The following is a 26,642-nucleotide window of genomic DNA, read 5'->3' as shown; positions in this document are numbered from 1 at the left end:
TCTAAAGGAACAATGAAGTGTTAGAAATGAATGTAATATAGGCTCTTGTCCTCGTCATTACATTAATGACACCGTCCCACAACTCACAGCAAAGCAAGGCACGGGTAGATATTTTCATCTCTGTGGAATGACTTCATCTATTCTGCTACTCTCTGGGAAGTCGATCAAACGAAGTTTCAGATACAAAAGGGGATCACTGTAATGCAAATGTCTGTGTACTATCTTCCAAAGAGTAAAAGCCGGGGGTAGAAAAAAGAAAGACCCAAAAAACCCCACTACATTAAAATTTTAGATCAGGTCAGCTTCATTAGAATTAGGATTAAAAGAGAGACTGCAATTAGTATTTTAAAATGAGCGATCCTATAAGAATGTTTCCAATCCTAGAATTACATCCTAAGTATAGAATGCCCATCTTACCAGGGTTTCTAGTACCAGAAAATCAAGACCTTTCTTCCTTCCTCTGTGAATAAGAGCAGATAGGGGCTGGCCCCGTGGCATGGTGGTTAAGGTTGGTGTAAGCCGCTTCAGCAGGCCAGGTCTGCATACCAGGTGTGGACCTACACCACTTGTCAGCCATGCTGTGGCAGCAACCAACACAGAAAATGGAGGAAGACTGGCACAGACGTTAGCTCAGGGCTAATTTTCCCAAGCCAACCAAAAAAAAAAAAAAAAAAAAAAGAATAAAGAGCAGCTAAAAAGCTGGCTCAGAGAAGCAGACAAAATAGAACTTATTTCATGATGCCTCTTTACAGTTAACAGTTATATACTTTCTAATTCCATATTTAAACAGATTCTATCAGCTTTAAGATGGATGTCAGAAAAAGTTATTATACTAAAATCACATGCGATTAAACTTAAGAAGTAAAATCAGAACTCAACGTCTGCCAAATATTTATTTACTTTGGATGATTTTCTGCACACACGCCTGGGCTAAAAGAAGTTTCCTTTTTTACTGTTTGTCTCGGATCAGACGTTGCAAGCTCCAGAAACACTGTTAATACAGATGTGGCTGCAGAAATAATTTCACAAATGCCTTGAACTTTAGGTCCTCGTTGACAGTCTGAACGAGTTTGCTAAGTTTTCTAAATCCTAGCAGACTGATCGCAGCAAACTGGAAAGGACAGATGGGCACGTGTGAGCTTGGGCACGTGCGCTGCTAAGAACGGGCGAGTGGTCAAGAACGAGAGGAGGTATCTAACAGAGAGCCTTGAACTCTAAGAGAGAGAATCACGGTGCTGTGGTGGGACAGGGCCACTCAACACAGGAAGCAGCAGAGTCAGACACCAAAAGTTCCCAAGGATAAGAGTAGAGTAAAATACCATCTAATGATCACCGAGCAAGAAAGCACTATCGTTGGCAAACGGCAGCAGCTAATAGTTGAGGTTTTACCGTGCACCAGGCACTGATCTGCTGTACGTGTATTAACCTGTTTAACATGACTGTTTTCAAAAACTGTATCAAAAGGTTGTAGGCTCAGCTTTCCTTTGCTGTCTCATCTCTGAGCTGTATTTGTGGTTCTCTGCCTGGAACTCTTCATCTCCTACACAACTTCTACTTACCCTTCAGATCTCAGCTGAGATGTCTCTGAACTCTGACAGACTTTCCCTGAATCCACAGCTCACATCTGACTGGCTTGGTGCCCCAGGTATATGCTCCCATATGTAGTACCCATATTACCATATTAGGTACCTACAACAACATAGTGACTAAGCACAGACTTGGGAGCCAGTCTGAGGCTCCAATTCTAAGCCATGTACTCAAATAACTGGATTCAAATTCTGGCTCTGCTGTTTACCCAAGGCAGGGCTTAAACAAGTAATAATCTCTTTGTACCTCAGTTCACTCATCTGGAAAATACGGGAACAATAATAGTTCCTGCCTCACAGAACTGTTTCAAGAATTCAAGTAACAGACAGACAGTACTTAAGAGTGGCTGGTGTACAACAAATGTGTCACAGATTCTTATTATCAGTACTACGCTGGGTTCATTCTATCAAAGTATTTATCCTATTTTGCAATTGCATGTCTGACTCTTCCACTAGAACTTAATTAGCTTAAGGCTATGAAGAGGCAGGAGAGAAGGTTTTGTTCATGACTGCGCTGTCAGCATAAACCAGTGTCCCCCCAGGCCTAAGGACAGAAAGGATGAACCTACCCAGAATATTCACTTATGTGGAATACCTTACCTCTGATGATGAATTGTGCATGAAATAATTATTTTAATTACTAGAATATCATACTAACTCATTGATAGCTTAGAAAGGAAGTAACTGTTTCTTGTTTAGAACAACAAAAATTGTATACTTGCTTTCTTGACAGAGTGCCCTTAATGAAGATGAGGTTAAAAGAGGGGGGCAAAAAAAGGGGAAAAGATCAAGCAAGAGTTGACATACCTGGCTCAGAGCTACAATGCATTCAGTGCATTAAAGCAGCCGACACGACGACTTTTTGCGAGCCTTCCCAGGCACGGGAGTTTTTCTGTTAATTTGCCTCACTAGGTCATAAAAGATCTGCAAACATATTAATTATTTTTTAATTTACAGGAGAAAAAATCAAAACAAAAAAGTAAAATGAAAAAGCTGAACTTTCCATAGAAATAAATGAACCCCAGAAAGCAAATATTCTGGTCAGTTAAGGAATGAGAGTAAACCAGGTATTCTCATAACTGCCAAGTCCTTTTCTGTTTGTTTATTTTTTGGGAGGGCTAAAATTGTTCTCCTTAAAATAAGCACGGAGTTGAAGGAGCTGCAGAGATCTTAGTTCAGTTAGAACATTCACCATCATCTAAAGAAAACAATTCTTCACTCTTCTTCAACTCTTTCTGCCTCTTTACTCTACAACATGACTTTAAGCCCCTTCAAGGTAAACTGGGCACTCCTTTTTCAACTTGTCTCTATCCTTCACATAACATCCTTCACAAACGTGCAGACTTCATGTCTTCCTCACCCCTAACTTCCTCACTCTGTCTAGCCTTCTGTTTTTTCATGGTAAATCTCACTACACTAGCATTTAATAAAGAAGCTGAAAGAGCACCGTGCTTATTAACATGCATATATTTAACTAACAAAGCACCCTGAGTACATTAACTTGGGGTTAATACACACACATTATTTTCCATTAATTTTGAATGCTTAAATCCAAATCAAGAACTTTTAAGTATATTCACCATACCTCATTAACATTTATTTTTGATTTTGCAGAGGATTCTAAGAATGCACAGTTGTTCCACTGTCTTGCTAGATTTTGACCTTGTTCCTTTCCTACAACTCTTTCATCTTCCAAGTCACACTTATTACCAACCAGAATCATTGGAACCTAAAAATATATTTGTGAGGGTAAAAACAAATAAGTCAATAAATAGGCTATATAAATTCAAATCAAAAGAATTTTAAGTTAACCCTAAAGATTACTTTTTATATTATGCTAGAGAAAAATACTAAATTAATAATGTGTAATAAAACTTATACTTAAATATGAAAGCCTTAACAATGTTAATTTAAGAAACTTAATTGCGAAATTTTTTTTCATTTTTGAGATTTTATTTTTTTTTTTCCTCTTTCTCCCCAAAGCCCCCCAGTACATAGTTGTGTATTCTTTGTTGTGGGTTCTTCTAGTTGTGGCATGTGGGACGCTGCCTCAGCGTGGTTTGATGAGCAGTGCCATGTCCGCGCCCCGGATTCAAACCAACGAAACACTGGGCCGCCTGCAGCGAAGCGCACGAACTTAACCACTCGGCCACGGGGCCAGCCCCTTAATTGTGAAATTTTTAGCAAACAAGCTATGATCTACTTACAAAACAGGGGAAAAAACCCTTAAAAATCATATCACAGTGGATTTATAACTAATTAAAGTAAGGAAAATGCAAAACTTTTTTAGAAAGGAAGTACAAAAGGGTGTTACTGTGAAAAGACAATCTATTTCGAAATTTTAAACCATCTCTCTCAGGGATGTGAACCAGCCCAGTTCTCTGGCTCCCTGACATGCGTTTATCAAATGATTGTTCTCGATTTCACAACACAAAAGAAGAAACTGGAAAGCCCCTAAAGTAGAATTTTCAATTTCTCATACAGTCTACATTCAAAATCCAGAAAATCACCTAATTTACTAAAAATCTAGACTACATTAATCATGTGTCTGGATACATGTGATGTTTGTAATTTTAAAAGGACACTATACAAAAAAATAATACTTATTCTGCAAAACTCCTATTAATCATTTAGAGACTGGGTTTCTAGAGAATTTTTGGGAAAAAACCCAAACTAGAAAATCAGGAATTTTGCCTTTTTAAGGAATAGATATAGAGTATTATATTAATATATACTTGTTTAATCCAACTGCTATAAGAAAACGACAGTAGCTACCGGAGACAGTAGAAAACAGATTTGCGAACTGAGAAATGCTCACTGAGGCTGCTGGAAACACGTGGGCCCCCAGCTCTCCTGTTTCAGAAGTCCAGGAAAAGGCACCATTTCCCACAGGGGGCCTCCCAGCTCTCATAGTATTTGCTATAATTAAACTATATATTGTACAGAGGTTCCTAACAGTGTGGTGCCCAGACCAGCAGCACCAACACCATCTGGAAATGTGCTACAAACGCAAATTTCTGAGCGCTGTCCCAGACCAAGGGATCAGAAAACTGGGGAGAAGCAGGGCTGGTCATCTATTCTAACTAGCTCTACAGGGATTCTGAGGAAAGACCGAATCTGGGAGCCACTGCTCTACCTAGCGCCATGAGGATTCAAGCAACCCCTCTGAAGTTTCCTACAGGATTCAGCTCCACTGTGGTGCACTCTGAAGGGGCACGTAAATTAATGTTCGACTCCTTCCTTCCAGAGTTAATATTATGATGTTCCTTCTCCGTCATAATTCTGGAGATGTGTTTATCTGTAGTCCTGATTCTTGTTAAAAAGGCTCTTAAAACTCCCAGAAATGTGGCCAGAACATCATTTGCTCTATTAGTAACACCTGCCACCCACACCGCTGCTTCCTCCCCACCAAACACATGATTTAAAAATAAGGGTATAAATTTATTTAACACAGGTTAATGGAGGGTATTTCTCACTTTCTACATTATATATACTTGAAAATACGTATGAGTGTTAAAGACAATATTTTTGCCTTTCAAGGAAAAAGCTTTTGAAAAACAAACAAATACCCAAAATACATGAACGTTAAACTGGCTTTAAATTCAAACGTTTAAATCGGCTATCACTACGATTAGTTTGAAATAAAATACATTTATTAGGAAGTCAACTCACATCGTCAGTGTCTTTAACTCGAAGAATCTGCTCTCTCAGATCTTGCAAATCATTAAATGTGGACTGTGCTGTGATGGAATAAACTAACGCAAAGCCTTGTCCATTTTTCATGTACAAATCCCTCATTGCTGTAAATTGTTCCTACGGTAGAAAGAGAGGATCATTAAAAAACAATAATGTTTTGACCATTAACTTGACAATTTTCAAAGTCTACAATTAGAGCTCAACGAAAAATACAGTATTATGTAACATTTCTTAAAATTACAGTCCATGGTAAGATGCTATTTGAAAAACTGGTATTTCAAGAAATAAATTTTTTATTTGAAAATAATAAACCAAAGCAGATTTATATGTAAAATAAATATACTCAAGTGGGACAGAAACATCCTGTCTCCAAAAGCTACTCAAAGGTAGCTTTTTAATGTATCATACGGTGTGGGGCACCCAAACTGACCCCTAAGGTGCTCGCAGCTGGCTCAGAAGGCGCTAGTTCTGTGGGTCCACCAGCACCCTCCTCTCTATCTGGCCATCGCCCACACGATTCCTCCTTCACTAGACTGTGAGCCCCAGGGTAGGAACACAGTCCACGCACCTGTCAGGTGCTCTATCGTTAGCGGAAGGAATACCAAACAGGCAGAATAAACCTCCCCTTTCACTGCAGATAGCAACAAATCTAGTCGTTCTGTAGATACTTTGAAGGAGGAAGGACACCATTCAAAATATTTCACAAGGCCACCGAGGAATAAATGCATCCCCAAGGATTTTCCACATCATTTAAAATATGGCAATACATCTTGATTTAAAAGTGCTAGTGAAACTACGAAATTTTCATCCAAACATATTTTCTACTTATTTCTTCAATAACTGCCCCACTGCGATTACAAAGCACACACACAAAAACGGAATAAAAAAACAGCTTTAAAATTTAATGCTAGCAGTACCTTTAAATTAGCTTAGCTAAAATTTGTCTCTAGAGTACCAGCACATGCAAGGTCAGTAGTGCACGAAGTGTACACACACCCAGGCCCTTGGGTTACATACCGTTCCCGCAGTATCCAAGATTTCAAGCATACACTGCTGTGCATCTACTTCAACTTGCTGGGGGAAAGTAAAATACATCTTCATTTTTTTATGTATACAAGACTACCTTAAGATATACAAAAGCTAATATGATATTTAAAATAAAGACACTGATTATAGCCACTTTACAACTAATGTCAAGCAATACTTTAACAAAACAGGAAAGAAAGAGCTGGCTAACAATCAAGTTCCACTGCCCCCCAGACTGTATTAGCCACAAAAGCCTGTGTTCTTAATCAACACCAGGACCTACAGGATCCAAGCTCAGTATGACTCACTCCACACTGAATTCTAGAGTGGAAAGGACTGCAAAACAGCCCCCCAAATTTACAACCAGTAACAGTTCCAGTGATATCAGAAGTGACCCTGCCTGTGTCAGCTCTGCCACGTTGTGGACACACCTTCATTTCTCTAGATAACCACATCTCCTCCATCACGTGGGAACAAAGTTTCTGGTAGCAAGGAAGCAGAGGACAGCCATCAAATTATATACCCTTGTTACCCCTTTTCACTTAACATTTCCTACGGGAAAAAAGCTATTTAGAATTAGATGTGGAAAGAAAAGAGTAATATTGCCTCACACGTGGGGTTTCCAGTTTTTCTGGAAGACTGCGGACACGGAGGAATGAAAACAGAGCGTCTGCACAGCTGCAGGGGCCAGGCTGGCTGCTCCAGGAAGGTGGGGAGACAACTCTCTCCTTACTGAATTAAAAACGTCTGCGTATTAGCTTTCACTGCCACATGTTGTGTCAGTGGACATAGAAATAAACCCTTCTATTACGAGCAGTGGCCCTTGCTCGAACAGCTATAAGGGTAGGAAGGTTAGGGAGACTTTTGTATTGAACATCTCGGCTAAAAAGAGGGCAGCCTGAGGGTATTCAGACTTGAGGAGGCTGGGGTGGGGGCGGGGGGCACACACGACCTCATGGAGCCGCCACGGGAAATGGACGGCCTAGCTCTACAGTCTGTGAGTCAAATGACAATTTTTGGGTCAGGATAAACTTAAAATTCTCTGAGAGAGAATCAGGGAGACAGAGAATGAGAGCAAGTGTTGTTTAGATTCTCATAAACTGGTAAACACAAAATGCCAGGAAATAAGTGTGAACTTTTCCCATTAATTTTATAAATTAACTCTGCTTCTTCGTTCTACTTTGTAAACAACACTCAATAATCACAAAGCTAAAAACAAGAATTCATATTTATAGTAAAGTAAAAAGCAAACGCCTTCTAAAGTAACATATACCTTTCTATAAGAATCTTCTATTGTAGGATCATATTTTTCAACAAAAATTCCTTGAACAAACTGTACAGTCTGAAAAAAAATTAACATACCATTATACTTGTAAGGAAAAGAACAAATCCAAATCTGTACATTTCTCACTATTGATTTCACATAGGTAGTTACGCCATTGATGGAAAAACATACCCAATACTACATTTGAATGCACATATTTTTGTGAGAAAATTACCTTATAAAGCCTTTTCTTTACAATTAATAATCACTATGCTCCTTATCAGGTAATTCTAAATTTAGAGATCATATATTTAAAATTTTAAAAATATCTCCTGTTTCAGTTTTAAGGGCTTGAATTTGCATTTCAGTAGAGAGTGGCTAACTGTTTAGTGCACGCACGAGACACCTCTCCATCACTCTGGCTGTATTTACAAATGAAAAGGCAGCTCATGCCCCTTGGACGTACTTCTCGGTCTGACCCAAGCATGTCAGGTTCTGTACCAGGTGGTCACTCTAAGTGGCCAAGGGAGATGGTCCATGTGTCTAATGGTGGGGCTTTGCTAAACTCTGAACTGTTCATCAGTTATTTCCCCAAGTCTCTCCCTTTCCCACCCACCATATGTCGTCTTCTTGCTCTACTATTTCTTGATGAGAAAACATGGCTGTGAAAATAATGTAAAAACTCAACAATCAAAGGTAATGTTTGAAAAAGGTTTTGTAATTTATAAGCTTTATTTAATATTTTCTAACATAAAATATATATTATAAGCCAACTCACAATGAAAGAAACCAAAATTCATTCCTATCTGGCTCTGAAATGCAGACAGACACGCATTTATATGCTCTTAACCTCTGTGCTTATTAGCCCAAACTGTATTCTGGTATATCTCATGTTGGTCTGGAACCAATAATCTACGCAGATACTACTAAAGAGTGACTAAAATTTCAAGAAAAATATTATATTGCCTCTAAAATCATTATGGGGTTTCGCCTTAATAAAAGATGACAAATAATCAAAACCTAAAACTCAACCGAAAAAGAACGTGTGTAGGAGTGGAGAGCTTCAGTGCAGCGAGAAGGACTTACCAGAGCAGATTTTCCAACGCCTCCCGAGCCGAGAACGACCAGCTTATACTCACGCATGGTGCACACTCGTCAAAAGCTAGTACCTTATTAAAGAAAAACAATTCTTAACTAGTGTCTTCGTATTTATGTGCTTCTTACATAAATAAGACACTCAAACCAGTCTACTTATTTAAAATGATTACTGTTTCATACCAATATGACATAAACAGAGTTCATAAACAATGCTACTGGCAGGGCTTTTTATAACAACAGAGGTAGAAAGAAACTGCAGAATTACAGACACAACTTTCAGCTCTATCCTAAATTCAATTAGAATAGCATATTTACTCTGTCAAGGAAAAAAAAGAAAGGGAGGAGGCTGAAAAACAGCAAGGAGTATTCCGCTAGTTACAAGATGGCGTGACAGACATGCTCACCCTTTCCTGAACCACCTGGAGCCCTGAGTCACAAGGAGTCGCGTGCCTACTAAGCACAGGGCTGTATCCAATGAACAACAGCAAACCTTCTGCCCTCATCGAGCCAATAGTCCAGTAAAGATGGAGAGGAAGGGCTGGGTCTGCAAACAGGTCCAGCCCAGCACCCGCGTCCACACAGAAAGTTCTGCTGGCACACAGCCCCGCCCACACATCTGTGTCCTGCCTGTGGTTGCCATCTCGCTGTAACGGCAGGTAGGTAGTTACAACACAGGCCGCCGGGTCTGCAACACCTCTAACACTGACTCCCTGGCATTTACAGAAAAACTTGCCGACCCCTGGGACACACGAATGGTAAATGAGTCAGCAGGGAAAGCAGACCAAGTACCTATTCCTGAAGTGGGGGAGGTACAAAGAGCCTGAAAACAGTTAGGAATCGGGGCAGAACTAAGGAGGAGGATTGCCCAGACTGAAGAAGTCCACTGAGAGTTCAGTGTGAGGACACAGCGGAAATCAAAACAAAATAAAAGGAAACAACCCGTAACAAGCCTTATCATTATAAAATTTCAGTATCCTGAGGATACAGAAAGAAGATCCTAAAAGGTTCCAGGGCCAGGATAACACGAAAATACAAAGCTCTCACATTCCTTGAAAAAAATAATTGGTCAGTGGCCTGGCCATGTTACACAAGTAGTCACCGGAAAGGCTTTTTAAACCTTCTTTATCAAGAAATGATAGTTCTCTAGTCATAGTAACAAGTAACTACCAGAACTGGTTTAAACACTTTTAATCAACCAATAGCCACTGGCTTCAGTGAACACGCCTCTGCAAACTAGCTGACTATCCACAGCCCCTGACTTCCGACAGTCAGCCAATACAGCACGGACTCACTCTGGCATGAAAGTTCTCTGTGTGACATAGATTTACACCTTCTTTCCTTCCAGCCCATGCTCTTAGAAGAGGCAGCCTCTATTTTATCTCTCTCTATGCCATTTCTTTATTTCTCCTTAGGATGCCATTTCAGAGCTTCCTCCTTCACCTCTGCCTTCAAATACAGGACAACCCACTATCTCTGTTCTCGAATGGGGAAAAACCCCCCAAACCCCCAAACAAACAAAAATAAACCAAAAAAAGTTAGCTGCTGACTTTTCCACTTACTAGTTCCTGTACTTCTAAACTTACTGAACCCATCATTTCCATAGATTTTTCTCCAGTTTTCCAACATTGTCTCCTTAACTTTTGTGAGCTTCACGGTTCTTATCAGCTTATAATTTTAGGAAGAGGATATGAAATAAAAAGTCAATCAATTTTCAGCTTTAAGAATATTCCACACTGTAGGATGCACATAAATTTTGGACAAATAAAGAAATCACTTTTCGTACACATGTAACAGAAGTCAGGTTTATTTCTTTAATGTAAAAAATCATTTAAAAACAGGATTACTTAGGTGACAATTCTATTATCAGTGCTTTGCAGACATTACCTAACCACACAGATCTACACTGATTGAGAAATATTTTTTTAAAAACTTAGGGTTCTAATTAAAGACAACCCCTAAATTTGTGTTTCTGAACCCAACTAGGGGGAATGTAATAACTGTTGGGACAAGAGTTTCCTAAACATCACAAAGAGCAAACCAACTACTTTAACACAAAAAAAAATTAGATTCATCTCTCTACATTATCTTTTATGTAGCTGGGCTGTATCACTGTTTGATGACTACTTTGCCATTGTTTATCTACAACTTAAAAAAAAAAAAGAGGACTCACTTGGATGAACACACATCAAAATGCCAACCGTCTTCACTGAGTGACACCACTTCTCCAGTTGGCATTAACTCACTCCTGCCTTTGAAAGTTTGTCAACCTTTGAATCCCCAAATTCCCTAAGACCCTGTAAGACTGGCAGTCTGCTCTGATCAGGGGACACAGTGTCTGACCAGGATAGCTTTTCCTTAAGTAATCAGTAACTTTAGCTTTGTGGTTTTTGTTTCGGGTACTGAATGGTCTCTCATTCTTTGACAGTTGACCTAAGAACCTCATCTGACATCATTCCAAATGACGCCTTGGACAAACACGTCCGCAGTGGCTGCCTGTGCCCAGCTTCTGTCTGTCCTTTGAGTTTGCTATCACATGAGTCAGTCTCAACAACGATGGGAGCTCCACTTGGTTCCTTGAGCTCACACTTCTAAACTGATTTTGTCATCCCAGGATTTGTACCAAGTAGGTCTTTGTGTAAGGCAATTAGGCCTTTGGGCTTTGGCTTGGAGGGAGGCTATTTTGGTAAATATTTTCACCATTAGTTTATTTCTTCAGCTACTTGCTTTGGTTTTGTTCATCTATTTGTGCAAAACTCAGTCTCATTCTCTCTGTTCTGTCCTGCACTGTCCTGTTTCCCTTTACTGAATCAGGGAGTGCTCCATTTGGAACGGAAGGAGGCACTGGCTGGATAAGCCTCCATTCAACTCAAAGTGGCCCCAAAGACTAAGGGTTGCAGATGAGTAAAACCAGTGACCACTTCAGACACAGGTGAGTGACTGGTCAAACTTCTCCTTGGGCCCCTCACAAAACATTCATGATAAGGTCAGTTGTAACTATGGGGATGTAGATTAGCGGTCCCTTCCTAACCTCTGCTCGGTCAGGGAATCTGTTTGTAAGGACACATTTGTTAAAAAAAAATTTTAAAGCACTCAAATCATTTTCATTTAGGAATAATTTACATCCAGTGAAACAAGCAGATCTTAAGCATTACAGTTAAACGAATTTTGACACATGCTAATACTGCTAACACTCTCGCAAGACAGCCCTCATTAAGATTTAAAACACTTCTATCACCCAGAAAATTCCCAATGTGTCTGTCTCTTCCCAGTTTATTACTCCAACACCCTCTTTCTTGACTCTGCTGATCTCTTACAATTATGAGAGAAACCAACATTAAATACTTCTTTAATTGGTATTCTGGGGCGTCAAAATAAAATGACTAAGAGAGTCTCTCTTGATTTCTCCCCTGCTCAAATCTTTGGAAACTCACCCTCCTTGAATCATCACATCTCTCTATTTACACTACCCATAAAACCCTTCTAGTCCTTCTGCTCCTTCCCCTTTCCTCTGAAATGAACTACCTACCTTTCTTGAGAGTTTCTCAGCAAAGGAATAATTATACTAAACAACAGCCTCTTTAACTGCTGGAGTAGAAGGCAGAGCTATAGAAATTGAATTTAAACAGTGGCCTAGAATTTAGCTGAAGTTATCTTTAAGAATTTTTCTAAATCTCAGGAAGACCAACAGAAATCCGTTGCAGAATTCCACCTTAATTACTAACTACTTAATTTCCTCATCAAGGAAAACAGTTAAAAGCAGCAGGACAGCAAAGACCAGATTCAAATAGCCCAGCATATTTTAAAAACTGGCCTTGAAGGGTTGGCTGTGGCCGAGTGGTTAAGTTTGCGTGCTCCGCTGCGTCGGCCCAGGGTTTCGCTGGTTCGGATCCTGGGTGTGGACATGGCACCGCTCATCAGGCCACGTTGAGGTGGCATCCCACGTGCCACAACTAGAAGGACCCACAACTAAAATATACAACTAGGTACTGGGAGGATTTGGGGAGAAAAAGCAGAAAGAAAAAAAGAATAGATTGGCAACAGTTGTTAGCTCAGGTGCCAATCTTAAAAAAAACAAAAACCAAAAAAACTGGCCTTGAGAAAAGAAGAATCTCTTTAGGAAATACATACATCATTTCATAAATTTTTCTTAAGGGCAGACTGCTCCAGATTTAAAATTGTAAACAAAATAAAAATTGACTTCAGGAAACTTTAGAAGATCTTGGTAAACCCAACAGCTGAAGCAAGGGCGACGCGTCCCTTCTTTCTGTAAATGGGCTCAGACTTCAACAGGAAACTGAAGATGGAAAACTGGCAATTCAGGAAATCTGCAACGGCTGAGCACTTTCAGAGACCCTCACAAAGTAAACAAACTAGAAGGAAAAACTACACCAAAAGGTCTCTTTTCTAAGCAGTGGGAGTCTATGGATGAAGACACTTGTTGAGACTGGAAGAAGCAACATCCTGGTTTTACTAAGAAATGGAAATAGAAAGATCCAAAATCTGTCCCACAATCCTGCTCCAAGGGCAAGAGGGGCACCCAGCAACTCCCTGCGCTGCCGCCACTGTGGGGGCGCGCTATACAGTCACAAGGGAACGCTGTGGGGCAATGGAAGTGTTTCAAAACTGGCCGTAGTCCAACAACTGGTTGTAGTGGTGACTGCACAACCGTATAAAGTTACTAAACCCCCAAAACACTGACACAACTGACTGAATCAATAAAAAATGACTATTTAGAAATACTGACTATAAAAAGTGAAAGTAGTGGCACCTATGTATTTGTGGGCTGTGGGAAGGACTTTCCTGTTCAAGTGTTCTTAACTTGAAGCCCATGAATGAGCTCGGGAAGCTGTGAATTTCTAAAATTTCAGGCACAATTTTAAGATGAGGAGTTGTATCAGAATTTCAAGGGGATTTGTGATAGCTACTGTTGCAACATTGAGAACAACTGCTCCCTTTCTTAGAACCTCAAGGAGGGACTGACAGCACAGCACAGCGGCTCATGGCACCTATGTGTCAAATCCTAGATTTGCAAAACCTTAGGCAACCCAGGAAATCACCTAGAGCTTCAGTTTCCTGACAGGAAAAATGGAGACAGTCACGCCCACAGGATAAGGCCGTCAGGCAAATACACAAGAATGTAAGTAAACTCCACAAAAGCGGGGATTTTTGTCTGTTTTATTCCTCGCTATATCCCCAGAACCTGACACAGTGCCTGGCATATAGTATGTGCTCAATAAACTAAGGAATTAAACGTACTAATTCTCCGTAAGAGTCAATGGTACCTTGCACGTAATAACAACCATTAAAAGACAGCCTTTTAAATAATAACAGCAGCAGCAACAGTCTGAGCCGCCACCCAACACGGCGGCGCAGCAGAACTGCTGCTGTGCCCTCAGGAGAGAATCATGGCTCCACCCTGTCACCTACTAGCTCAATAAGACCTATCACAACGCAGGTGGGGGACCGCTGTCCAGCTTTCGTCTGATTCAGAGTCTCTTCTAGGTAGGCAGAGATGCAGCATATAGACCAAAACTCTCTTTTCCAACCATATGTGGGTTTCCGTCCTTATTTTACTCCTTCTGTCACTACAGCCCGTTTGGACGATCGACTGAACTTTATTATAATTCTTTAACTACAGACCCTAAGGCTTATTACTATATTCCACTAAATCTAAGAGGAACTTTTAAAATCACATTTTAACATCTCTGAAATTGAAATACCTTACAGTAGCCTCTCATGTCAATACAAAAAGCTAAGTACACATCAGTATTTTGAATCATTTTTAAATGTAGTTCAGGGGAAAAAGACTGGGAAATAATTCTCTTATAAATCTTTAAAAAACAGATCACTACACAAAAATCCCATAATACTGGAGTAATCTCTGACCTTAGCATTAATTACACAAGTCAATGAACTTTATTGTACCTCGAGCTATACAGACTATAATTTTGACAGCCCAGGGAGAATCTCAGTATTACTACTTTAGGAGCAGTGAGAAAATCTTGAGATTGTAATGTGAAATGAATTTTAATTCCCTTGAATTGTAAAAATATATATATATGATAAGGTGGTAGAATCATTTTTCTTCTCCTTTTGCTTGTTTTTTCTGACAGTTTTATTACTAATAACAGTAAATTGGTAACATACACAAAGGAAAATTAAAAACTTTAAAAAACTTTAACTCTAAAAAAGTTAAAAAATGAGGAGTTGTGGAGTTGTAACTACCCCATGTTACTATAATTTTAAAATGTTGATAATTATGGGCATTATAAAAAAGTGGGCATTAGAAACCCAAAAATAGCAAGTTTAGGCAATCATTCAACTCACAATGAATAATAATTATAAAACATTGGTGCTGGCAGAAAAAGTACTTTTCAGGTAATTAATATACTGATGGTGACAGTAAATCTTTAATGAAAACAAGCAGGTAAGCTTAAAAGTACCACCAATCAAAATTCCTCTAATCCTGTATTTTAAACCATAACAATTAGTACGCTGCTTCTCAAAGAGGGCTAAGACATATTGAACATTACAAATTAAACATTTTAAGTGCTTCATAGAAAAAGAAATACTCTAAACATATTGACATTTTAAACACTTCCTCTCTTATGTCAAAGCAATATTTGTCTTCATATTAATTAGCATGTCACAAAGCCTACCTAGTAAGAGAAGATAAAATAGTGGGGCAGGGGACTCAAGTTCTAAGTACTTTAACTGGCAGGCCACAAATAAACGACTGTATTCTGAGAAGCCTGCTGGTTTGCAGTATCTTGTACATCAGAAGAAAAGAAGAATTAAGACAAAAACAAAAAGAAGATGCAAAGTAAAACGAGGGTACTGATATTAAAAATTATCAACAGAGTTCCGACTATTAGGGATTATCCCCATGGAATGCCATTTAAAGAGATGGGAAGAACAAATTAAAACTACTTTATAATCAACTAAAAAATCAACATACAGGTGCTGGCCCAGTGGCACAGCAGTTAAATGTGCTTCAGCGGCCTGGGGTTCGCCAGTTTGGATCCCGGGTGCGGACATGGCACCGCTTGGCAAGCCATGCTGTGGCAGGCGTCCCACTTATAAAGTAGAGGAAGATGGGCATAGATGTTAGCTCAGGGCCAGTCTTCCTCAGCAAAAAGAGGACGATTGGCAGCAGATGTTAGCTCAGGGCTAATCTTCCTCAAAAAAAAAAAAAAAAATCAACATTGAAAGAAATTTTAACAACCTTCAAGAAGTTAAGGGCAACGCTATCAGAAAATGTTAAATGTTAAAAAAAAGAAAGAAAAGAAAATCTAAGAAATGACGCCTTCTATCAAGATTACTGTAATATAGCATTCAATACTCAACGTCAATAAACAATGAGTGCCTACTACATGTTAGGCACTGTTCTAGGCAATAGGACTAAAGCAGTGAACAAAAGAGTCTGTCCTCAGAATTTACAATGGGGGGTACAAACAGAATCAATATAAAACATGTTAGTTACATGCGATAAGCACGATGGAGAAAAACAATAAAGCAAGTTAAGGGAGCCAGCGCGGGAACGGGGGACTGTTTCACACACGGTGGGGACGCAGGATTTCGGTTAGGGTGGAAGTGCCCAGAGTCCTTCCAGGGGAGCGATACTAAACCCTCTTTTCAACAAAAGGCCACCATTAGGCTTTGTTCTGTTTAGTATTTTTAAATCAACATCTTTGGTGGGGTGACGGGCCAATTAATTTCCGGCTGAAGTTAAATTTGGATTTGGGAAAGTCATAGAGACTTGTCTAGGATCTATGCAGAGTCATGGCTTCAATGCCCCTTCTTCCTCTGCTAATAGGGCCACAAATGGGATTTCTGGGGGAATCGAAATGTAGTTGGTCTTAGGAGGTACTGTTACTCAATATGCATAAAATGCCCCTCAGGGATTTCCTTAGCCAGCTCTGTATGGGAGGCTAGTCATGATTTTCCTCCCATTGTGTAGGAAGAACACCACACAGATGATAGAATGTTCCTGACAAGCAAATACTCAGGATGCAGTCCTTAAGAGGACAGTGCCAAGGAGCCATCTCCGAAGGACTCTCCTAGCCCAGTGACCGGTCCCCTTTCTGACCGGTTGCACCAAGTACTTTAGCACGCGGTTATATACTCTGTTGTATCATCTTCTAAGAGAAGACAACAAGCTGTGGAAAGCAACATTATCTTGGGGTTTGAGAGGCTTGGCTCTGTTTAAACAGTTATATAAGGTGAGGTGAATCAATTTATCCTCAACTTCCAGGTTCCTTGTCTGTAAAACAGGGGAGTAAGGGAGTGGGAAGCACCTAACACAGAGACACTCACAGCGGCCAGGTAAGCATGCAGCTGCCCAAAGCAGCAAGGTGTTAACAGTGGGTGATGGCGTGGACGGCGGCTAAGCAGAGCGAGTGCTTAGACAGTTAAAGTCATTCAAATTCCTAAAATTGTGAATATTGTGGAAGACCAACAAAAGCTCTTTGCGGTATGGAGACGAACTCTGCGCCACCAGTTTTTTGCTTCTGGACTAGATGCTCTCTAAGGTCCCTCTCATCTCCAAGACGCATTGTTACATATGCCAGGTTTTGAAGAATTATATATGGACAGAACTTTAAAAGTATCTGAATGTTATATTCCCTCTTATTAATGTAAAAAAATGATAAAAAATTCTGTGTTGGCAATAAAATTTAAGAATAATGAAAATATTCTTTTCTAACTTCATAATGGTGGTTTGATATTTACAGACATTTTAGTAGTAGTATCTTTCCAATATAACAGAGATAAAACTGAAAGAAAAGGGCTGAAAACAATATAAGACAATCTCGCCATTCACAGGCTGCCCACAACTGGGAAAATCCATTAACAGCCCTGGGCACTCAACCAAGGCAAGATGCAGAGGCCGCCACACTTTCCTCCTCCTCCCGGCATGCTAGTCCAACGGGCTTTGTGCAGGCAAAGCCTTGCTGAGAACTGAAGATTAGGGCGTGTGCATGAGGTCCTCTGTCAGGAAACATACTGCTCTTCAACTATCACCCCAAATGAAGAGATTGGTTGTATAGGAGATTATAGATATTGGTATGGGGATTAAGATTAGGAAGTAAAATACAAAAAGAAGTAAAAAGTAGCTGCAAGGGAAAAGTCTTATATAAATAAATATGCAAAGAATGTGGACTAGGGAACCAAATGTCACCAGGCTGACCTATAAAATATTAAAATGAATAACAGATTATCTTTAAAGACTACTTTACGTCTATCCAGGATAAAAGAGAACACATCAAAACAAAAGAATTAAGAAAACTTTGTTTATATTAACCCAGTACCAAAATGTGTATCCAAGGTTACCTTGAAAATGCCGTAATCAAGATTGTCATGGAAAGCAAATAAATTGATTCATCTTTTTTTTTTTAAATGATGGACCTACGTGTAAATGACATAAAGCAATCCTATACTTTAAGAAGATGAAACCAGGGGCCGGCTCTGTGGCCGAGTGGTTAAGTTGGTGTGCTCTGCTGTGGCAGCCCAGGGTTTGGATCCTGGACGCGGACATGGCACCGCTCATCAGGCCACGTTGAGGTGGCGTCCCACATCCCACAACTAGAAGGACCGGCAACTAAGATATACAACTGTGTACAGGAGGGGTTTGGGGAGATAAAGCAGAAAAAAAAAAAAAAAATGGCAACAGTTGTTAGCTCAGGTGCCAATCCTTAAAAAAAAAAAAAAAAGAAGAAGATGAAACCAAACAAAATAACCAATTGACATTTTTAGAGACTTTCCTTAACCAAGAGCAGCCAATTCATTATCAATCAGCGAAGCTATCTGGCTAAGTTTGAGGATCAAATTTAGTTTTTCCTTATAAACAAAAAGTAAATACGGTAGATACCACCTTTGCAGCCCAGGGTGGTAAAACACGGAACCTGGAAATAAGACGACTTAGAATTGGCTATACAATTTATCAGAGGGTTGTCACTTATTTCTAGGTTTGTATCTTAATCTGTAAAAGATGGACAGTGATAATACCAATTTCACAGAGTTGATGGACAGATTAAGAATGTATGTTGTCTACAAAAGTCTTAAGTGTTAGTTATTACCATTATCAACTAGATGCAAAGTGGCCCTTATTTAACTTTGGTGTCCCCTATTCGATCTAGAAATGTTTACTGAATAAATCACTAAAGACTAATAATTCATTTCCAGCAAAGGAAAGAACTATTCAGATTTTTAAAAGACCACTAACAAGTTACCTCTTATAGGTAAGTTGCCATTTAAGTTTACATCAATTATTGACAGATGTCATGAATCCCAACTGAAAACGAACTACACAATCTTGGCTTAAAAAAAAATTAGTTCCCATACTCGCCCTGTAGGAATTGTAATTTCATTAGAAAAGAAAATGCTCTAGAGCAGAAACTGTGTTAAAACCAATCACTTTTGGGTTCCAGAGACACCTGCTCTCAACTTCATAATCTGATTTACTCTTTCAATCTCACTAATAAAGGTAAAAACAGGTTATGATAAGGATCAAATCCTTGAAAAGTGATAAGCAACATTTAAAATGCATAATTCATTTCCATTAAAATGTCAGAAAGTGTCTAAATAGCTATAGCCAAATTAAAATTTTCCCAAAACACTGCTAACTCAAGCAAGTCTCCTATCCTCAAGTTCTTTAGCTACAACACCTTCCACCACCCAGTCTGAAATTCTGGGATCTTCAATTACAAATAAAAGGCTAAGGAAAAACACTTAACCACCGGTTGCTGAAGTCAAGTGGCATCGCTGCTCCCACTGAGCCCTTGCCAGAAACGATGACACGATTTCTCCTTTCCGCCTCCAACTCCCAGAGGAGGGTGTTAGCAGCTGAAGAGGATTACTATGTTCTCTTCTCACCCCAGATAAAATTAACTAATTTAAATGTCAGAAGAACCTGGTACTAATCTGTTGGACACAATGACAGAATTTAAAACTTCTGAGCAGATTTGAAAATTATTTTTGAAGAAAAAAATAAGAGGTCCAAACAGTACCTCTCATACCCACTTCTGAAAATAAAACTTCTAGCAGGAAACTACAAAGTAAACAGAAAGCTTAGTTAATACGTTAATATGAATACTGCTTATCACATTTACTTTCTGAGCTGTCTGCCCCTCTCGTGATGAGGACAAATGGGAAGTGTTTCCAATCTTACTTACATTCTGCTGAGAAAGGTTTGCTCTGTCAACTAGATTTCTAGATCCAGTCAAGCATAGAATTTGTAGACTATCAAACTGTTTATATAGCGTTTTCTCTATTCTGACCATAGTTATAACACCTCGGATGGGAAAAAAATTCTTCTCTTGCCCTTTTCATGGATTAGTATTGCCAGTAAATAAAGCTTATTCCAACACACACTATGACATGGAATTTAAGGTCACAGTTTCTAGTTTTATTAATGGCGTTATTACTGTAGTTACCTTTCAGTTCAGTACTTGATCATGTCTCTGAGGGAATATATTAATCAGAGTATAACAATTTATCAGTAATCTGACAAATGCAGAAGAATCCGTTTCTTAATAGATTTCTCAGCTAGGTCAATAGATAAGCAAGATAGTTAAGTGACCAAAAAAGGAGATTCCAACAACGTTTCCAGAGAAGCAAGAAGAAATAATGTGGGCCCAAGATCACCTTATTAGTTTCTATCAGTTCCTCCAAAGAGGCTGGATTTGTGCAGAACTCGCCCTGGCTCCCAACAGTTCTTTGGACGTGACCCAAAAACTAACCTGTCGGGTTTTTTTCTCTCATCAGATCTAGCTGTAAATTCTATAGGCATACACAGTGATTCAAAGACTGCTGTGCCTTCCAAATACAATTTAGGGAACCTGAGTATGGACGTTCACTTGATTATTTGCCATATATCTTAGAATCTGATACACACACATACACACGCCTTAGCTAACCATATTTTAAATGGAAAAAATGATAAAATAGGAAAACCTTTTGACAGTTAAGAGCTTTAGATCTAATTTCCTGGGTTAGAATGCCAGTTCTAACACACTAAGGACTAAGTGACCTTGGTCATGTTATTTAACCTCTCTGTGCCTCATTTTCTCATCTATAAATGGGAACAACAGCATCTACTTCTTAAAGTTTTTAAGACCCAAATGAAAGAACCTGTGCAAAATGTTTAACACAGTAACAAGCAGTCAGTAAATGTTCCTTGCTATTTTTTGTAATCCCATCTATCTTGCTATTTACAGTGCCTAAAAGGTGAAGTACCTAAAGGACTTCAAAAGCATACTATACTACAGGAAACTGCACAGCTGGGGGAGCTGTCCGTCATTGTCTCTCTTCTCCACCCCATTACCAAGTCTGATCCATTCTACCTTGGTGTCTCTGCAATCAATTCCATGGTCTCTACTCCACATCTTATAAGGGCCCTCATTTCTCACGTGGGAAAAGGGGGAGACAGGCGGCAAATACGAAGGGAAAACATTAATTTGTTACACATTTGAATTTCAATAACCAGATTGGAGATGTTAATTTTAATTATGAAAACAGAGAGGTAGGGCATCCCAAAATTTTGAGCAAAAAATAAATATGACAACCATACTTTAGTGGCCTTTACCTAACAAGATGCTTTGTTAGTTGAGAACATGAAAATGTCTATCATGTTTGCCCTGGGTCAGCTCACAATCACAGGGTCTTAGGAACAGAGCACTGTAGGGCACGGAAGGGGATTCTCTGTCTGTGAGGATGTGCCAGGCAAGGCTTGGCTAAGTGGACACCTGAAGGAGACCAGTGGATATTGTAAGGCAATAGGAGAGTTCACTGGAAGATTCTGGGGAAACGGACTAGCAGGAGAGAACTCTTCCCATCGTGAGTGCATGGGGAGGGGGAGGTGGAAGAGCAAGGGGCCCTCTTTGCTTAAAGATGTTGACCTACATTCTACAAGACACTGAGACAAGTGAAAGAAGGAATAAAAGGAAGGTATATTTGAGAAATTTGTAAGTCAAAATCAAGAGAATATGGTGACAGACTAGATGGGGGAGGAAAGAAAAACAGGATGCAGCACGATCAAACAGATGGACAGTGAGGCCATCAGACCAGACAGGGAGCCTACAAGGACAGACAGAAGGGTTTAGCAGGTATCTCTGATCTTTAGGAATAGGTCTCAAAGACAGCGGAGGAAAAACTGAGAGCAGTATGGACATAGCAGTAGCATCTTTTATTCCTAAAGAGATTAGAAGGAAGATGCTCACTGCCTGTGTGCAAAAAGCTTCAGGCACAGAACACAACACTGACTTGTTTAGCGAGATTATAAATGTATTATGTGTAATCTGTTTCACTCAATATTTCTGGCTTATTAATTTGAAATATATAATTTATTTAGATGATTACAAATCTCAATTTTAAGGTTTTATAATTACAGTTTCAAGGTTTCATCAAATGAACTTTGATGGAGTCTTTTGCCAGTCTATGAGAAACAGAAATATGAACAGAAAAAATTAATATTGTATAAAACCAAATATCTTCTAGGCTTAATGAGTTTCTCAGTGTAGAAAACTCAGTGCCTAGCTCATATTGTACAATAAACCATGACATATAACAATCATTTGCCCACACAGTCCACAGTGTCTCTGGACTTGCCCCTTTTCCTCATTATCTGAAGCCTTTTGTAAATAGGGCAGTAAGCATCTTACATCCTCTACTTCTGATTCCCCTAGGAATAAACAGATACTACTGCTATGGGGACATCAGCACTGCCCGTGTTTACTCCACATTCTTTTAAGGTCTAGTCTAAAAAATATGTATCTAATAAAAATCAACCAAAACTACTACAAACAAAGAAGTAGAGATTTCTTCCTCCTCTCCTGAAAAGTACACCATTCTTTTTCAACTTTAATTTAAATTTTCCCATTTTCTTGTCTTCTCAAGTCTTTTCATCACTCAAATCTGATCTTTACATTTCTATACAGGAGTATAATATTGGAAGCCTTTGCTTTAAAGGCACAAGTAATTTTTCTACAATGGTGTGGTCTAGGATATAAGCTGGCAAGTCTCATAAGTTGGCTAAAAGAACCATAAAGAGCTAAAATAACATCAAAAGAACTCTATTTACATTCTTAAAACAAGAAAAATAATGAAAGGGTAACAACCAAGCAAACCATCCCAAAAAAGCCTATTTTAGCCAACAGATTAATCAAATTAAGGACACTATTATTATTCCACATAGCCCCATGAGGCACATTAACATTTAATCATTACAAAATGAGATGAACCAAAAAAAAAAAAAAAAGAGGAGGAACCAGGTTTTTAATGCCTTTTTTGGTATACAGTATCAATATCTTTAACGGCTCTTTTCTGACAATATCACCAGGCACAGTGCATGTCCCAGAATAGTTTACGTCCCACTATGGCTTTACTGCTGATAAATTTCCAAGGATTTTTAGTAGCCACTTTATTTTAAGTTATATTCCTGCTATTAGAGAGATCTCAGCCATGGAGTTCTCTGATTATAACATGAACACGTACAAAAGCTAATTCTAGCAAGGAATGACAAAGGACAGGCTATCCTAGGTATTTCTTGAGAAACACAGTCTCTGCAAATCTATGACCAAAGTTTAAACCACTTTAAATGGAACTAAGCAAAATTTCGGGCGATTTCAGACTTTGCTATATATAATAAAGTACATTTAAGTAAACCATTAATCTGACAGACAATACAATTTTTAATTAAAAATTCAAGTAGCACCACCTTCTGATAAGGCCACCATTTGTCATACACAAATATATCCCTACATAGATGAATTAATCAAACGCACTTTTGTATTTTCATTTGACTATTAAAGAATGCCTGTCCAAAATAATATTCAGAAACTAATAAGTGCCCCCAACATAACCTCCCACCACACCAGTCACCTAGTCACCAGGCATTATTACACTTCCTTGAAACTGTACCAACACAGTGATAACGCGAAGGAGACTGCTGCATCGTTGATGGAATCATGGTGACAAGGACCCTGGTTTTAGCACTGAAAGCCTTGTGTCCCAGGAACTCCTCAGTGCCCAGCAAACCAAGATGGCTGGTCATTTTACATGGAACACATCTTGAGAGGAATTTGCTTTCTCTCATGTCTCACAATCTTAAAGATGCAGAACTCTAAAGGCTAAGAAAACATCTTGCAAACATTCTGCGGTACTACACAGCTTATCTTTTTTCACAATGGAATCATACTATTTTCTGAAATAAAATAAGGAAATTAAAAACCAAACTGCGTGCAGCACTTAGCATAAGAGCCAAGTTTGAGTATTTATGGTAAAAGACAATATTTGTATAGACTTTACAATTTACTATGTATTTTGACGTGAGTTTTCTCATTTGGAGCAAAGTCCAAGAACATTTCTCACAAGGGAACACTGTTCCTCGCTTAATTAGAAAAGTGCCCCTTTCATCTAATTAGCACCTGAACACGCATTAAGTGCAAGTCACTGGGAAGGTCACAAAGATGAACAAAACACACTTGCTCTCAAGAAGCTTACAATGGCGCAGGAGAGATGAGACATAAAAATATAGAAAATGTCATGAGAAACAAATACTGTGGAAATTCAGAAGAAGAGAGGTCAGGAACAGATTTATGAAGAACGTGGCAAATGAAGAGAAGTTACAGCATGTCACTAGGAAAGAGACACCAGGCAAAAGGGCAGGGAGCAAAGTCAGAGGCAGCGAGAGACAGGTGGATGACAAGACCACGAGAGCAAGCGTGCCCAGGGTCTCAGGGCACAAAGCAATGGGCAGCCCAATGGCAAGGGGTCGTCTACAGGTAGGACAACGGAGATCACTGAGGGATGATCAAGAGCCTTGACTATTTGTAAGCCACAGTACTGGACATTTTGAAAACAAACACACCAATATTGAGAAAATTAAAAGTACTTTTATTATTTACTTATTTATTTTTGAGGAAGATTAGCCCTGAGCTAACATCTGCCGCCAATCCTCCTCTTTTTGCTGAGGAAGACTGGCCCTGAGCCAACATCCGTACCCATCTCCCTCTACTTTATATGTGGGATGCCTACCACAGCATGGCTTGACAAGCGGTGTGTAGGTCTGTGCCCGGGATCTGAGCCAGCAAACCTGGGGCCATCAAAGTGGAACACATGAACTTAACCACTGCGCCACCGGGCTGGCCCCTAAAGGTACTTTTAAAATGAATAAGAAGAGTTCTAACAGAAGTCTGGGCAACCCATCTAGACATGTTAAGCTTTTTATTAAAATGTGATTAATTAGGCAGCCTACTTTAAAAAGGCATCAATTAAGGTTTGCAACAAAAATCTATAATAAGATGAAAAAAACCAAACTTAAGTGCTCAGAAACAATATACCGCACAGAGGAAAAGCACTGCAGGCGACTGACCAGAGAGAGTTAGGATGACTGGTGAGTTCAGCCTTACCCTGCAACACGACCTGAATAGTTGGTACCTACTATGCGCAGACAGTGCAGAGACTAGATGCGCACATCTTAGCCTCTCTCTTTTTCATAACAGGATGTTTACTTTGATACCCCAGCATCTGGTATCTAAAGCACACTGAGATTACTTTGAGTTAATACCACTACCATAGAACATGGCACTGAGGGTATTTGCCTAAGATCTCAATTGAACTGACAAACAAGGCAGACATATGGGACAGGCCACATTTTTCTTCAAAAAGCTGCTTTGGATCTGTCCACGTGCACAAAAGGTACTCAGTTACAGCTTAAACACCTTATGGTAAGGTTCATTGCTTCATAACCAACACTTACAATGCCTAGAATACAGACGGCAATTATTTGGTGAATGAATCAAACCCAATTTCCTGCCCTAGAGCAGGGGTTGCTGAACTCCAGGGCTCAGGCCGAATCTCTTGGGCAGCCTATTTATTATCCAGTTTTGTGGGAACACAGGCACGCAAGTGCATACTGTCTCTGGGAACTCACATGACAACGGCAGAGTTGAGGGGCTGTATGAGACTGTATGGTCCACAAAGCCTAAAATATTTATTATCTGGCCCCCTACAGAAAAAGTTTGCTGATACCTGCCCTGTAGGCTAGAGTCTGGAAGAGAGAAGGACGGATCTTGTCCATTAATTCTCTGGTAGCAAGTGAGTTTTAGTTCAAACACCAACTCAAAACATTAATGGATGCCTGGAGTACAGTGTTAAGAATGATTCTGAGACCAACTCTGGACCCAAAGGGATAGAGTACGGTTCTCAGTCATCAATGTCTACTGCGGTGCAGGAGAAAGAGAAACAGGGTTGCAACTTTAAAAACTTCTGCCGTAGAATATTTTCTTTTAAATAACTAGCACTGTCATCTATTAATTCTACAAAGATGAATTATTAGCTGCAAAACAGTATGCAGAAAGTCCCCCACAGAAAACCTGACAGGAATCATTGGGAACGGTCCACCTGAAGGCTGCAGACTGGCAGAAACAATGCCTTCGACTCTGGCACGGCTGATGCTGCTCATCTGCACAAGATCCCTTCAACAGGCACCCTGCTCACTCAGTCAACACACACAGCTGTTTAAGGCCATCAGAGAGGAGGAGAGAATAGTGCTATCGGGGCGAGAAGGGGGGCCACAACACACCCCAAAACCCCATCAAGCCTTACTGACAGAATGGAAAAGAAGAGCATCCTTATTTTACATTTGACGCTAAATCTAATCTATTAAATGTCCACTTTGATTCTGGAAGCAGTTAATATAACATACAGTCTGAAATCAAAGCCTTCACGTCACTGGTGCTCTGCAGTTTCCCTTCAGATTATTCTAGAAAAATCCTTTGTTTGCCAGGTTTACGTCAAGTACTTGCGCCCCAGTTGTAAGGCAGGCTGGGACAGCTGGTACTCGGCATTTTCGTTTTCTATAAAGCAAGGCTGTCCACCAAGACTCACTTAGGTCTGTCTCTTTTCAGACACTGGTTTGAGTCTCTCTAAAAACAAATGTGAACACACACATCCATACGTCTACAAAATAAGAC

General features: G+C 39.6%; 1 protein-coding gene across 7 annotated transcripts in view; it reads right to left on the bottom strand.

The window, feature by feature from the left end:
- RAP1B (RAP1B, member of RAS oncogene family) overlaps window positions 1–26,642 on the bottom strand; it is a 40,814-nt gene that overhangs the window by 1,375 nt on the left and 12,797 nt on the right. For 6 of the 7 annotated variants that reach the window (XM_070269173.1, XM_070269168.1, XM_070269169.1 and 3 more), the window contains 6 exons: window positions 8,659–8,741; window positions 7,582–7,650; window positions 6,300–6,356; window positions 5,259–5,399; window positions 3,172–3,315; window positions 2,394–2,510 (listed from right to left, as the gene is read on the bottom strand). In XM_070269173.1, the coding sequence (XP_070125274.1) occupies window positions 2,424–2,510; window positions 3,172–3,315; window positions 5,259–5,399; window positions 6,300–6,356; window positions 7,582–7,650; window positions 8,659–8,715 (555 nt within the window). In that variant the 5' untranslated portion in view covers window positions 8,716–8,741 and the 3' untranslated portion in view covers window positions 2,394–2,423. Of the gene's footprint in view, window positions 1–2,393; window positions 2,511–3,171; window positions 3,316–5,258; window positions 5,400–6,299; window positions 6,357–7,581; window positions 7,651–8,658; window positions 8,742–9,074; window positions 9,261–26,642 lie in introns of those variants that run through there. The other variant, XM_070269172.1, reaches the window with a different exon arrangement.

This window comes from Equus caballus, chromosome 6 (assembly GCF_041296265.1).
Source record: "Equus caballus isolate H_3958 breed thoroughbred chromosome 6, TB-T2T, whole genome shotgun sequence".
Taxonomy (NCBI): domain Eukaryota; kingdom Metazoa; phylum Chordata; class Mammalia; order Perissodactyla; family Equidae; genus Equus; species Equus caballus.
Note: the sequence above shows the minus strand (reverse complement) of the source record. Positions and strands in the feature narration are given on the sequence as shown.